Source organism: Bombina bombina, chromosome 6 (genome assembly GCF_027579735.1).
Source record: "Bombina bombina isolate aBomBom1 chromosome 6, aBomBom1.pri, whole genome shotgun sequence".
Classification (NCBI taxonomy): domain Eukaryota; kingdom Metazoa; phylum Chordata; class Amphibia; order Anura; family Bombinatoridae; genus Bombina; species Bombina bombina.
In genome coordinates, this window is record NC_069504.1 from 503277744 (window position 1) to 503292439 (window position 14696).

General features: G+C 38.1%; 1 protein-coding gene across 1 annotated transcript in view; it reads right to left on the reverse strand.

The window, feature by feature from the left end:
* Window positions 1-13215: 13215 nt before the first annotated feature.
* SNX1 (sorting nexin 1) overlaps window positions 13216-14696 on the reverse strand; it is a 240470-nt gene continuing 238989 nt past the window's right edge. The window contains exon 15 of the mRNA XM_053717383.1: window positions 13216-13874. Coding sequence (XP_053573358.1) covers window positions 13824-13874 — 51 coding nt within the window. The 3' untranslated portion in view covers window positions 13216-13823. The remainder of the gene's footprint in view (window positions 13875-14696) is intronic.

Sequence of the window (14696 nt, forward strand, 5' to 3'; positions counted from 1 at the left end):
ACTGCAAACTTTAGTTTAAACTCTTTGGAAATAATAAACAGGTGATTATTCAGCACAGAATGCAGCATTATTTTAGTAAGACTGCCATAATTAGGGTTTATCATGTACTCATAAGATCGTTTTGAAACCTTTTTGTCTCTGTCTATGAATATAGTTGCCAGTTCAATGTGACAGGGCTCTCTACCGTTTCCTTTGATTATTGCAGTGGCTTGTTCCGTAGAGATATCACTCCAGTAGGGCCCTTTATATTTTTAACCAAAATTTTGACAGTTAAAGTGAAGTTCAATTTTAACTCACTGCTCAGCACCCATGTAAACATTAACCTCCAAATATAAAAGTCGCTAACTTTTTTTTAAAAAAAAAGTATATGAATTTAGCGTAATTTATATATATATTATAGCAATGTTTCTTACTGTTACTCCTCCCCCAGTCTACTTCCTTATTTTCCTCTAATGACGTAGCGATCGTAAGAAGAAGCTGACTTAGTCACTTCAATGCTCGTGCACAAGACCGGCTTCAATATGCGCATGCGTATTGCATCTTCATTCGCGCATGCGTACAAATTTTCAGTCCGTTCCTTAGTTCATTCCGGAGCATATCATGCACGAGCATGACGACTAGGAGGACAATAGCTTTTACACGCATGCGTGAGACTGAATGATGACGCGGGTAAAAAGGGGCAGGACGCCCCGGGGGAAGTGAAGGAATTGGATGGAAAATTTAGAAAACATGTCAATCAAAAGACGAACAATGTCGGGCGGACAATTGCGGCAATAGGGACGGTAAATGTAAATTAAAAAATGAAACGACAGGCATAATTTTAACAGTTTTGATGAATGAACATTATACTTTTTTCAATTGATAATTATAATACTATAATCGAGAGCCGCGGACTTGAACTTCACTTTAATCAGTTCCTGGGTCTACGATTAATGTTGCTGTAAGTTCCCCAGTATGACAAAGCTCTATTTCACCAGATATTCCATATTGATACACAACCAAGGCCAATTTACTGCTTTAAGCCCCTTTCTATAGACGTTTTGTAAGTGTCTCACTTCTCTGCAGTCTTTCGCCCCACACCAGCTCTCTTACTAGTGTCCAACAAATTGCGGATGGGCTGTTTAATTCTGCAGGGACTGAGGAAGATTACGGCTTTCTTATCTTACAACGTACCCCCCTCCGGTTACCTTACCAGAGTCCACCAAATCGCGGCTGGGATACCTCTTTGTCACCACAGATCTCCAGACTTCTCATACTGCTGGCGTGACCATTTTGTACAGTTCACCACTCTTGTGCTCGTTGTTTTCAACCGTTTGGTCTCACCGTTGTTTGCACTATAGCGCTGTATCTCCTGTGATCTCCTCAGTGCTACCTTTAACCTCGGGCCAGATATCGGTCAGTATAGGCCTGGGGGAGAAGCCTTATTCCCCTGTGTGAGATTCGGGCTGCAAGTTGCTCTCTGCCAGAGCTTTGGTATCCGCCGGCCGTCTAAAGAACCACGGCCCCAAGGATGGCTTGCCGGTGTATTAGGAAGCGGTTGTACTCCTTCCCGCTCTGAGTATCGCCACGCTGACACCTTGCGCGGCTCCGCCCCTTCCGAATCTCAACAAATATGATTAAAGTCCCCCACTGTTCAATAACCCCCCACAGGAGATATTAACCCTAGATTCCATAAAGATAAAGGAGTCCCACTGAGACCCTGTGTTCTTATTACATTCCCACAGTAAAAGGAAAATGAAACAATCTTACTGGAATCTATGCCATGGAACATGGTCCTTCAAGTGTGACAGATAGTAGCGTCGCTTCTGACATCGACTTGAGTGAAGAAAGCAGGCAGCGAAAATCGTCAACGCTGATTGATTATGGAGCTGTTAATATGAGTCGGGATGGTTTTGCAGAAAGACTCTCCCTGCATCTCCGGACTCTAACTTTCATCCATGCTCTCACTGAGAGGCTGACAGCACTACTTAAAACTCCAGTCCCATCTCGAAGAGTACTACCCTCCATAAGAGACTATTCCGTAATCTTCTAACACTTCTCTGCCAACCTCCTGTGACGAAAGGCAAATAATGACTGGGGAATGAGGGATGTGGGGGAGGTATTTATGCCTTTGGCTAGGGTGTCTTTGCCTCCTCCTGGTGGCAAGGTTCTGTATTTCCCAAAAGTATTGAATGCAGCTGTGGACTCTCCCTGTTTTAAGAAGAAAAGTTAAGCTTAGCACCATAGAGCAATAGTCTATTATGAACTAATTATAGAAATGCGATCTCTCCACGGGTACTGTTTTAAGTAACGATGTTTTCAAATGATATTGATTTACTTAAAGGGATACTAAACCCAAATGTGTCATATTTTAATTGAAAGTGCACAATAATAATAATAAAACAAACTTTTTCCTTCATTTTATTGAAGCTGGGGAGTAGGGTAATTTAAAGTGTTACTAAACCCACATTTTTTTCTTTCATGATTTAGATAGAGCATGCAATTTTAAGCAACTTTCTAATTTACTCATATTATCAATTTTTTCTACATTCTCTTGCTAACTTTATTTAAAAAGCAGAAATGTAAAGCTTAGGAGCTGGCCCATTTTAGGTTCAACACCCAGGATAGCGCTTGCTTATTGGTGGCTACATTTAGCCACCACTAAGCAAACGTAATCCAGGATCTGAACCAAAAATGGGCACGCTCTTAAGCTTTACATTCTTGCTTTTTAAATTAAGATAGCAAGAGAATGAAGAAAAATTGCTAATAGGAGTAAATTAGAAAGTTGCTTAAAATTGCATGCTCTATCTGAATCATTAAATATTTTTTGGGGGTTTAGTATCCCTTTAATGAATTAGAAATAGTGTCTTTATTTTTCTAACAGTGTAGCGTTTTTAACTTTAGTAGGGCAGCAGAAATTATTCTTCTGTCATTTTTAATTGAAAAGTATAATAAAAGTCGTTTTAATTTCTAAATTTACAATATCTTTTTTTTTTGTTTGTTTTATATGAATTAAAATAATATTTAATGTGCTCATAAGCATATCCTGCTTACCTACTTCCCAGTAGTTCTTTGTAAAGTGTACCTACTAATAGCCTTGGGCTATACAAGTTCTATATGTGAGTTCACACTTATCTGGCCTGCACCCATTCTACCGTGCTTACCAGCTGCAGAAATGACTGCTTCCAGTAGAGAGCCCATCCAGTACTGAGCACATTACAGCAGAGGATCTATATGTGGTGTATATAGACAATCCAACAGGAGGTGGCTAAGAAACCGGTCCCTGTGACAACTGTAGCATGTAATTTTGTCATCACCCAATACTTCAATTTCCAATCAGTAGCAGTTCTCTGAGGGGGAAAATGAGCTTCAAATCAGTCTAAGGACCCCTCTCAACGAAGAATCTGGATCACCTCCATCCTTCACCTTCTTCCTGGAAGGCAGAAATAAGGCTGGTATACCAGTGAGGTGGGAGTGATTAAGTGCTCTTGACAGTTTTGGGAATCTTTGCCTCTTCCGAGTGACCAGGAGATGAATCACAGGAGTAATGGATTGTAGACTTTCACCACCTTATGACATACCTACAATTAGTGAGATGGCCACAGCTCCCCTGCTGTAGTATCTTCATAAAATATCTGATTACTGATTTGTGATTTGAAATCAGATCTGATAGATGCAGGAGAGTCTTCAGTGTGAGGCTGCCCCAAGAGGATTCCAAGCAGCTTTGAATACTTACCCTAGAGAAATATGATGTCCTCAGCTGCGTGGAGAGAGAAGCGATGGCCTCAAGGTGATTATGATAGGGGCAGCTCAGGCGTGCTGAATCTGATCATTTTGCTAAATGGCAGCGATAAGTAAATCAGCAAATGTGCAGTCACCCTCCCACCCTTTGGCACATATTCCCAGAGCACTCTCCCACAATTATGTACACTCTTAAGGTGCTTTTCATCCTCACATACACCAACTGGGAACTCTCCAATCATTACAAAAACCTCCAATCAATCTGCAGTTCTTATAAAGCTTACCCTATGGTGCTTTTGTACAATATAGACAGCTCTCTATGCTATTTGAAGGAATCAGAGCTGGTCTATTTGTGTCCTCTACAAAATATTTACTCTCGTCAATGGTTTGGTTAAAAAATAAGCTTCTAAAAATCAAGACAAGAGAAAAGGCTGTAGTTAGTGTTCTGCCCTTGTTGACAATACAATGCTAACACATCTCTTTGATATATAAATTTGCCTGTGGCAGTGGCTATTTAAATCCTAAACATAAAAAAAAAAAAAACATAATTTATGTAAGAACTTACCTGATAAATTCATTTCTTTCATATTAGCAAGAGTCCATGAGCTAGTGACGTATGGGATATACATTCCTACCAGGAGGGGCAAAGTTTCCCAAACCTTAAAATGCCTATAAATACACCCCTCACCACACCCACAATTCAGTTTAACGAATAGCCAAGAAGTGGGGTGATAAGAAAAAAGTGCGAAAGCATATAAAATAAGGAATTGGAATAATTGTGCTTTATACAAAAAAATCATAACCACCACAAAAAAGGGCGGGCCTCATGGACTCTTGCTAATATGAAAGAAATGAATTTATCAGGTAAGTTCTTACATAAATTATGTTTTCTTTCATGTAATTAGCAAGAGTCCATGAGCTAGTGACGTATGGGATAATGACTACCCAAGATGTGGATCTTTCCACACAAGAGTCACTAGAGAGGGAGGGATAAAATAAAGACAGCCAATTCCTGCTGAAAATAATCCACACCCAAAATAAAGTTTAATGAAAAACATAAGCAGAAGATTCAAACTGAAACCGCTGCCTGAAGTACTTTTCTACCAAAAACTGCTTCAGAAGAAGAAAATACAACAAAATGGTAGAATTTGTTAAAAGTATGCAAAGAGGACCAAGTTGCCGCTTTGCAAATCTGATCAACCGAAGCTTCATTCCTAAACGCCCAGGAAGTAGAAACTGAACTAGTAGAATGAGCTGTAATCCTATGAGGTGGAGTCTTACCCGACTCAACATAGGCAAGATGAATTAAAGATTTCAACCAAGATGCCAAAGAAATGGCAGAAGTTTTCTGGCCTTTCTAAAACCGGAAAAGATAACAAATAAACTAGAAGTCTTTCGGAAAGACTTAGTAGCTTCAACATAATATTTCAAAGCTCTAATAACATCCAAAGAATGCAACGATTTCTCCTTAGAATTCTTAGGATTAGGACATAATGAAGGAACCACAATGTCTCTACTAATGTTGTTGGAATTCACAACTTAGGTAAAAATTCAAAAGAAGTTCGCAACACCGCCTTATCCTGATGAAAAATCAGAAAAGGAGACTCACAAGAAAGAGCAGATAATTCAAAAACTCTTCTGGCAGAAGAGATGGCCAAAAGGAACAAAACTTTCCAAGAAAGTAATTTAATATCCAATGAATGCATAGGTTCAAATGGAGGAGCTTGAAGAGCCCCCAGAACCAAATTCAAACTCCAAGGAGGAGAAATTGACTTAATGACAGGCTTTATACGAACCAAAGCTTGTACAAAACAATGAATATCAGGAAGAATAGCAATCTTTCTGTGAAAAAGAACAGAAAGAGCAGAGATTTGACCTTTCAAGGAACTTGCGGACAAACCCTTATCTAAACCATCCTGAAGAAACTGGAATATTCTCGGTATTCTAAAAGAATGCCAAGAAAAAAGATGAGAAAGACACCAAGAAATACAAGTCTTCCAGACTCTATAATATATCTCTCTGGATACAGATTTACGAGCCTGTAACATAGTATTAATCACAGAGTCAGAGAAACCTCTTTGACCAAGAATCAAGCGTTCAATCTCCATACCTTTAAATTTAAGGATTTCAGATCCTGATGGAAAAAAGGACCTTGAGACACAAGGTCTGGTCTTAACGGAAGAGTCCACGGTTGGCAAGAGGCCATCCGGACAAGATCCGCATACCAAAACCTGTGAGGCCATGCCGGAGCTACCAGCAGAACAAACGAGCATTCCTTCAGAATCTTGGAGATTACTCTTGGAAGAAGAACTAGAGGCGGAAAGATATAGGCAGGATGATACTTCCAAGGAAGAGATAATGCATCCACTGCCTCCGCCTGAGGATCCCGGGATCTGGACAGATACCTGGGAAGTTTCTTGTTTAGATGAGAAGCCATCAGATCTATTTCTGGAAGTTCCCACATTTGAACAATCTGAAGAAATACCTCTGGGTGAAGAGACCATTCGCCCGGATGCAACGTTTGGCGACTGAGATAATCCGCTTTCCAATTGTCCATACCTGGGATATGAACCGCAGAGATTAGACAGGAGCTGGATTCCGCCCAAACCAAAATTCGAGATACTTCTTTCATAGCCAGAGGACTGTGAATCCCTCCTTGATGATTGATGTATGCCACAGTTGTGACATTGTCTATCTGAAAACAAATGAACAACTCTCTCTTCAGAAGAGGCCAAAACTGAAGAGCTCTGAAAATTGCACGGAGTTCCAAAATATTGATCGGAAATCTCACCTCCTGAGATTCCCAAACCCCTTGTGCCGTCAGATACCCCCACACAGCTCCCCAACCTGTAAGACTTGCATCTGTTGAGATTATAGTCCAGGTCGGACGAACAAAGAAGCCCCTTGAACTAAACGATGGTGATCTGTCCACCATGTCAGAGAGTGTCGTAAAATCGGTTTAAAGATATTAATAGAGATATCTTTGAGTAATCCCTGCACCATTGGTTCAGCATACAGAGCTGAAGAGGTCGCATGTGAAAACGAGCAAAGGAGATCGCATCTGATGCGGCAGTCCTAAGACCCAACATTTCCATGCATAAGGCTACCAAAGGGAATGATTGTGACTGAAGGTTTTGACAAGCTGATATCAATGTTAAACTTCTCCTGACTGACAAGGACAGAGTCATAGACACTGAATTTATCTAGAACCCAAAAAAGGTTACCCTTGTCTGAGGAATCAATGAACTGATTGGTAAATTGATCCTCCAACCATGAACTTGAAGAAACAACACAAGTCGATTCGTATGAGATTCTTCGAAAATGAGAAGACTGAGCAAGTACCAAGATATCGTCCAAATAAGGAAATACCAAAACCCTATTCTCTGATTACAGAAAGAAGGGCACCGAGAACCTTTGAAAAAAATTCTTGGAACTGAGGCTAGGCCAAACGGTAGAGCCACAAAACTGGTAATGCTTGTCTAAAAAGAGAATCTCAGACACTAAAAGTGATCTGGATGAATCGGAATATGCAGATACACATCCTGTAAATCTATTGTAGACATATAATGCCCTTGCTAAACAAAAGGCAGGATAGTCCTACAGTAACCATCTTGAATGTTGGTATCCTAACATAACGATTCAATAATGATAGATCCGGAACTGGTCTGAAGGAATTGACCTTCTTTGGTACAATGAAGAGATAAAATAAAACCCCAGCCCCTGTTCCAGAACTGGAACTGGCATAAATACTCCAGCCAACTCTAGATCTGAAACACATTTCAGAAATGCTGAGCCTTTGCTGTGTTAACTGGGACACGGGAAAGAAAAGAATCTCTTAGCAGGAGGCCTTAACTTGAAGCCAATTCTGTACCTTTCTGAAACCAGAGATTAAAAACGGAATTGATCCAAATTTCTTTGAAGAAAACGTAATCTGCCCCATACCAGCTGAGCTGGAATAAGGGCCGCACCTTCATAGGTACTTAGGAGCTGGCTATAGGTTTCTATAAGGCTTGGATATATTCCAAACTGAAAATAGTTTCCAAACTGATACCGCTCCTGAGGATGAAGGATCAGGCTTTTGTTCCTTGTTGTGAGGAAAAGGAACGAAAATGATTATTTACCCTGGAAAGAAAGGGAAAGCAAAGTTGACTTAGAAGACATGTCAGCATTCCAAGTTTAATCCATAAAGCTTTTCTAGCTAAAATAGCTAGAGACATATACCTGACATCAACTCTAATGATATCAAAAGATGGTATCACCAATAAAATTATTAGCATATTATAGAATAATAATAATGCTATAAAATTATGATCTGTTACTTGTTGCGCTAAAGCTTCTAACCAAAAAGTTGAAGCTGCAGCAACATCCGCTAAAAATATAGCAGGTCTAAGAAGATTACCTGAACATAAGGAAGCTTTTCTTAGAAAGGATTCAATTTTCCTATCTAAAGGATCCTTAAATTAAGTACTATCTGCCGTAGGAATAGTAGTACATTAGCAGGAGTAGAGACAGCCCCATAACCTTAGGGATTTTTGTCCCAAAAAACTCTAATCTGTCAGATGGCACAGGATATAATTTGCTTAAACGTCTAGAAGGAGTAAATAAATTACCCAAATTATTCCATTCCCTGGAAATTACTTCAGAAATAGCATCAGGGAGATAAAACACTTCTGGAATAACTACAGGAGATTTAAAAACCTTATTTAAACGTTTACATTTAGTATCAAGAGGACCAGAATCCTCTATTTCTAATGCAAATAACACTTCTTTAAGTAAAGAACGAATAAATTCCATCTTGAACAAATACAAAGATTTATCAGCATCAACCTCTGAGACAGAAACTTCTGAACCAGAAGAACCATTATCAGTATCAGAATGATGATGTTCATTTAAAAATTCATCTGAAAAAAGAGAAGTTTTAAAAGACTTTTATGCATACTAGAAGGAGAAATAACAGACATAGCCTTCTTAATGGATTTAAAAAATAAAATCTCTTATGTTATCAGGAACACTCTGAAAATTAGATGTTGACGGAACAGCAACAGGTAATGTAACAGTACTAAAGGAAATTTTATCTGCATTAATAAGTTTGACATGACATGCAATACAAATAACAGCTGGAGAAACAGATACCAAAAGTTTATAGCAGATACACTTAGCTTGGTAGCTCCAGCACTGTGCAGTGATTTTCCTGTAGTATCTTCTGACTCAGTTGCAACGTGGAACATCTTGCAATATGTAAAAGAAAAAAACAACATATAAAGCAAAATTGATCAAATTCCTTAAATGACAGTTTCAGGAATGGGAAAAAAATGCCAGTGAACAAGCTTCTAGCAACCAGAAGCAATAAATAATGAGACTTAAATAATGTGGAGACAAAAATGACGCCCATCTTTTTTAGCGCCAAAAAAGACGCCCACATTATTTGGCGCCTAAATGCTTTTGGCGCCAAAAATGACGCCACATCCGGAACGCCGACATTTTTGACGCAAAAAAACGTCAAAAAATGACGCAACTTCCGGCGACACGTATGACGCCGGAAACAGAAAATTTTTTGCGCCAAAAAAGTCCGCGCCAAGAATGACGCAATAAAATGAAGCATTTTCTGCCCCCGCGAGCCTAACAGCCCACAGGGAAAAAGTCAAATTTTTTAAGGTAAGAAAAAATGATTGAAACAAATGCATTTATCCCAAATATGAAACTGACTGTCTGAAAAATAAGGAAAGTTGAACATTCTGAGTCAAGGCAAATAAATGTTTGAATACATATATTTAGAACTTTATAAATAAAGTGCCCAACCATAGCTTAGAGTGTCACAGAAAATAAGATTTACTTACCCCAGGACACTCATCTACATGTTTGTAGAAAGCCAAACCAGTACTGAAACGAGAATCAGCAGAGGTAATGGTATATATAAGAGTATATCGTCGATCTGAAAAGGGAGGTAAGAGATGAATCTCTACGACCGATAACAGAGAACCTATGAAATAGACCCCGTAGAAGGAGATCACTGCATTCAAATAGGCAATACTCTCCTCACATCCCTCTGACATTCACTGCACGCTGAGAGGAAAACCGGGCTCCAACTTGCTGCGGAGCGCATATCAACGTAGAATCTAGCACAAACTTACTTCACCACCTCCATCGGAGGCAAAGTTTGTAAAACTGAATTGTGGGTGTGGTGAGGGGTGTATTTATAGGCATTTTAAGGTTTGGGAAACTTTGCCCCTCCTGGTAGGAATGTATATCCCATACGTCACTAGCTCATGGACTCTTGCTAATTACATGAAAGAAAAAAAGATTGTGTTTAATGACAGTTATCTAAATGCAAAGAACTCACTTCTCCAATAGGAGAAAGACCACACAAGTTAACATGAAGCTGTCACCCAAGAGGAAATAACATTTGCTATAAGAAGGAACAGAAAGTGTCTGCTTCCCTCACTTAATATCCTAAAAACTATCACTGAGCTAGTAATTCCTTCACAAACCAAGGGCTAGTTTTATTAAGCTGCATTCGCAGCTTTTTTGGTCTATGAGCAGCAGGTTTGCATAAGTGAGCCAGCTGCCACATATTTAAGAAGCAGAAACTGCATCTTTTGCTCCTCTGTCACCTGATAGGTGGTGAGACCAATCACCACGAATGACCGACATGCCCAGCTCTAGGGCAAATGGTTCTGCCGGAGCAGAAGGCAGTGTTAAAGTGAATGTCAATTTTGATGAATTAGTGCCCGGTTTTTAATAATCCTTTTTAAAAACAAGGGCACTTTAATTCATTAAAAATTGACATTTCACTCGTTTTCTTCAAAAATTTACCTTTTAATCCTGGCAGCCGCTCCAGCACTTCCTCCGCCCGTCGCAAGCCGTCTTCGTGTGTCCAAAATGACGAATCCGGCTTCCTCCAAGATTACCGGGGGGAAGCTGTGATTGGAGGAAGCCGGATTTGTCATTTCTGACGTCGCAGAGGCTTCCGATGGCCGGCGGAATCGCTGGAGCGACTGCCAGGATTAAAAGGTAATTTTTTAAAGAAAACTAGTGATTGAAATGTCAATTTTGATTAATTAAAGTGCCCTTGTTTTTAATAGGTTTATTAAAAACCGGGCTCTAATTCATCAAAATTGACATTCACTTTAAGTTTTGCAGTGCGATACAACAAGGATGTTTTAGTTAATCATTTATCACATTATCATTAAAGGGACTTTAAACACTTGTCATTAGTGTTTTGTTTGTTTTTTATTCATAATGTTTCTTTATTTTTTTTAAATGCAAATCGCTATTTCTTTTTATTATAGGTTTATTTATTTTTTTATTTTTTTAAATTTACTTCACTTTCTGACTGCTCCGTGCCGACATGGCTGAAGGTTATGTTGAGAAACCCGGAAGTCTCTGCTTATTGCTGTGAGCGCGCACAGCACAGCATAACTAAAACTATTGCTGCTATAAAGTTTGCAGCGATTATCTTAGTTTTGTCCCTAAATAATATCCTTTGAACTGGCCTCTATTGCTAACACCCTTGAAAGCTAATAATTAATTATAATTTAAAAAATAAATAAATAATTAACTCCTATTTTGGAATAATCCTTGTACTACGAGTGAAAGAGGGATCGCACAACACACTGCTCAGGGAGACAGCTGCTGTCTCATAAATATACTCTGTTTTCTTTTACCCCTCTGTTATCTCTACAAGCTCCCGGAGTCCCGCTCAAGCTAGCTATACCTTTTCTGAGTTTATTGAAAATCTTATGCAGCTGACGCTCTGTGATGTGACAGCATCAGTGGTTTGTTTATTTACCAGGCATTCTGAAGATCCTAAAAGATAGCGTAGTGAATGCTTTATTTGTTTTGTTTTTTACGAGTATGGAGCGGTCAGCCATAGTGTTCTGTTTTATGCACATCAATTTCTAATGACGATCAGGCAGCCAAGCTTCAAATCACCCTTCTGTTTCTTCTTTGACGTTTGAAAGTTACTTATTTTCTTTTGTTCTGGGATCGATCCTACCTTTATCTGTTAGCATTATGTTTTCATTCTGCTTTTACCAATCGCATCATCTAAGTCAATATTGTTTGTCTAATTTGGGTTGCTTTTATTTGTTATATATGTATATATGTATATATATACATATATATATATATATATATATATATATATATATATATATATATATAACAAATAAAAGCAACCCAAATTAGACAAACAATATTGACTTAGATGATGCGATTGGTAAAAGCAGAATGAAAACATAATGCTAACAGATAAAGGTAGGATCGATCCCAGAACAAAAGAAAATAAGTAACTTTCAAACGTCAAAGAAGAAACAGAAGGGTGATTTGAAGCTTGGCTGCCTGATCGTCATTAGAAATTGATGTGCATAAAACAGAACACTATGGCTGACCGCTCCATACTCGTAAAAAACAAAACAAATAAAGCATTCACTATGCTATATTTCAGGATCTTCAGAATGCCTGGTAAATAAACAAACCACTGATGCTGTCACATCACAGAGCGTCAGCTGCATAAGATTTTCAATAAACTCAGAAAAGGTATAGCTAGCTTGAGCGGGACTCCAGGAGCTTGTAGAGATAACAGAGGGGTAAAAGAAAACAGAGTATATTTATGAGACAGCAGCTGTCTCCCTGAGCAGTTTGTTGTGCGATCCCTCTTTCACTCGTAGTATAAGGATTATTGCAAAATAGAGTAACACAGCTGTTCATTCACTGAAAACGTCTGCCTTTGACAACTAAATCTATGAAGCTCGTTCACAAAGTTAATGAAAACGAGCTTCATAGAAGCGGCTAAGACGTTGCTTTATTTGTATGTGCATGAGCGGAAGTAAAGAAGGGAGTGCACAGCGAGTCTGCATACTATCCCATACAACGCGCGTTACAATATGGCGGCTACCACCGCATTCAGTAGGCGGTGGTTTAGTGGTAAAATTGAAAATAAAAGATAATTGAGCAGAAGCAAGATACAAATATGGAGAAACAAATAATGTTTAAAACTAAAACAAAATGATTAAAAAATAATAATAATTAAATGAAAACAGAAGGTGTTTAGGGTCCCTTTAAGTGTACCACCACCAATACTTCCAAGCAGAACTGATTTTAGCAGCATTTTGGGGGACAGCCACTATCGTACCTCACTTTTAATTCTGGACTGATAAACTAGAACATGGCTTGTGACGTGACCAGAAAAAAGTCTCCACCCCTTACCTGCATATCTTTTTATAAATAAGACTCTGATGCTGGTCTAAAGAACAGCAGTAAGTAGACTTAACTACTTGTATCCTGGAGGGAAAAAGGAGATTGACTGAATATATATATATATAAAATAAAAATGACTAAAAAAAAAAAAAGGTCTCAAAGGAAAAAAAAAGGTTGAATGATTCCAAGTGTTATTACCCTTAAAAAATGTTTTTAATAAGTCAATGACATCGATAACGCCCATTCAATGTAAATAGAAATTCAATTTTATTTCATATGGAAAACAAGAAACAAACGTAACATTTTATAACACTTTATTTGTATATTTTTATTCAGAATAGAAAGTCTCCATTCTCTGTATCACAGCCCCAAAAATATACATTATATAGATATTTATATTAATAACCCCACCAAAAAAAACAAAAAAAAACATCTGTTGCTATTTTTTTTCTTTTCTTTTTTTTGCTGAAATCTCTAAATTATTAATAAGAAGCATTAATAAGAAAATATATGTGGAACTTAAATGAATAATATACACAGAAACAGATGCGTGTGTGGCTTGAAGGTGATAACACTTAATGCAGGTGTTAAACCTTGTAAACCATACAGATTAGAAATGTTGTGACGTATTAAGAAAGTAATGAGGACACCTGGAAAACAAGCGTGTGCGGCTGCTCTTGTAAAGGGTACATACAGTTTGTCTATACAGAGGCAGCCGTGCCTGCGTTCATATTTTGGAGCGGAATCACTTCAGTGCTGAAAGTGCCTGCAACAGAGTGCAGTGAAATAGTCCGAGCACCACGTGGTTCTGGAAGAAAATGTGATAGTGACAATGTTCTCTAAAAGGCAATAGGTATATTATTTTATTTTTAAAATGGCAGAAGAGAAATCGGACCACTTGTCAGTTAGGAGATAACTTTTGCTTCAGGTAAAAATGCTTCCCAATATTTAACCAGCTGAAATGACAAAAACAAATGCATTCAGTCAGATAGGGATACAACTAAAGTTTTATTAGCTAATAAGGAACTGGGTTGTAATAATCTGCTGTAAAATGTAAACCTATTATTACATAAGGTAAATGGAAAACACAATTACACAGATCCTAAGATGCTAAACAAAGGAAGGGGTGTGGCCTGTACAACAATACAACATCTTTAAAGGGTTATGAAACCACTATTTTTTCTTTCATGATTCAGATAGAGCAGGCAACTTTAAACAACTTTTCAATTTGCTTCTATTATCTAATTTGCTTTGTTATTTCACAATCTACCTAGGTAGGCTTAGCTAAGCACTACTGGGAGCTAGCTGCTGAGTGGTGGCTGCACACATATGCCTCGTCTTAGCCTTACCTGATGTGTATATCTAGCTCCCAGTAGTGCAATGCTTCTCCTTCAACAAGGGATAGCAATATAATTAAGCAAATTAGATAATAGAAGTAAATAAAAAGTTGTTTAAAATTGTATGTTGTATCTGAATCATGAAATAACAATGTTGGGTTAGATTATGAATTCTCATTTAAAATAGATTCCAGGTAAATCTATGTCTGTAAAATACACACCGGATCACTTAAGATTACATGATCTTACTCTGCACCTTCAGACTATTATGTCACATTCTAGAATAAATTTGCTTCCCATCTGATATGTGGAGAATGATGTGATCATAAGTATTATATATATTATTAATTACTTTGTCTTGTAATTACATTTGTCTACAGTCCTCCAACAGAGTAACATATCAGCATTATTATCACAGTAACACTGTGCTGCAATTGTTTT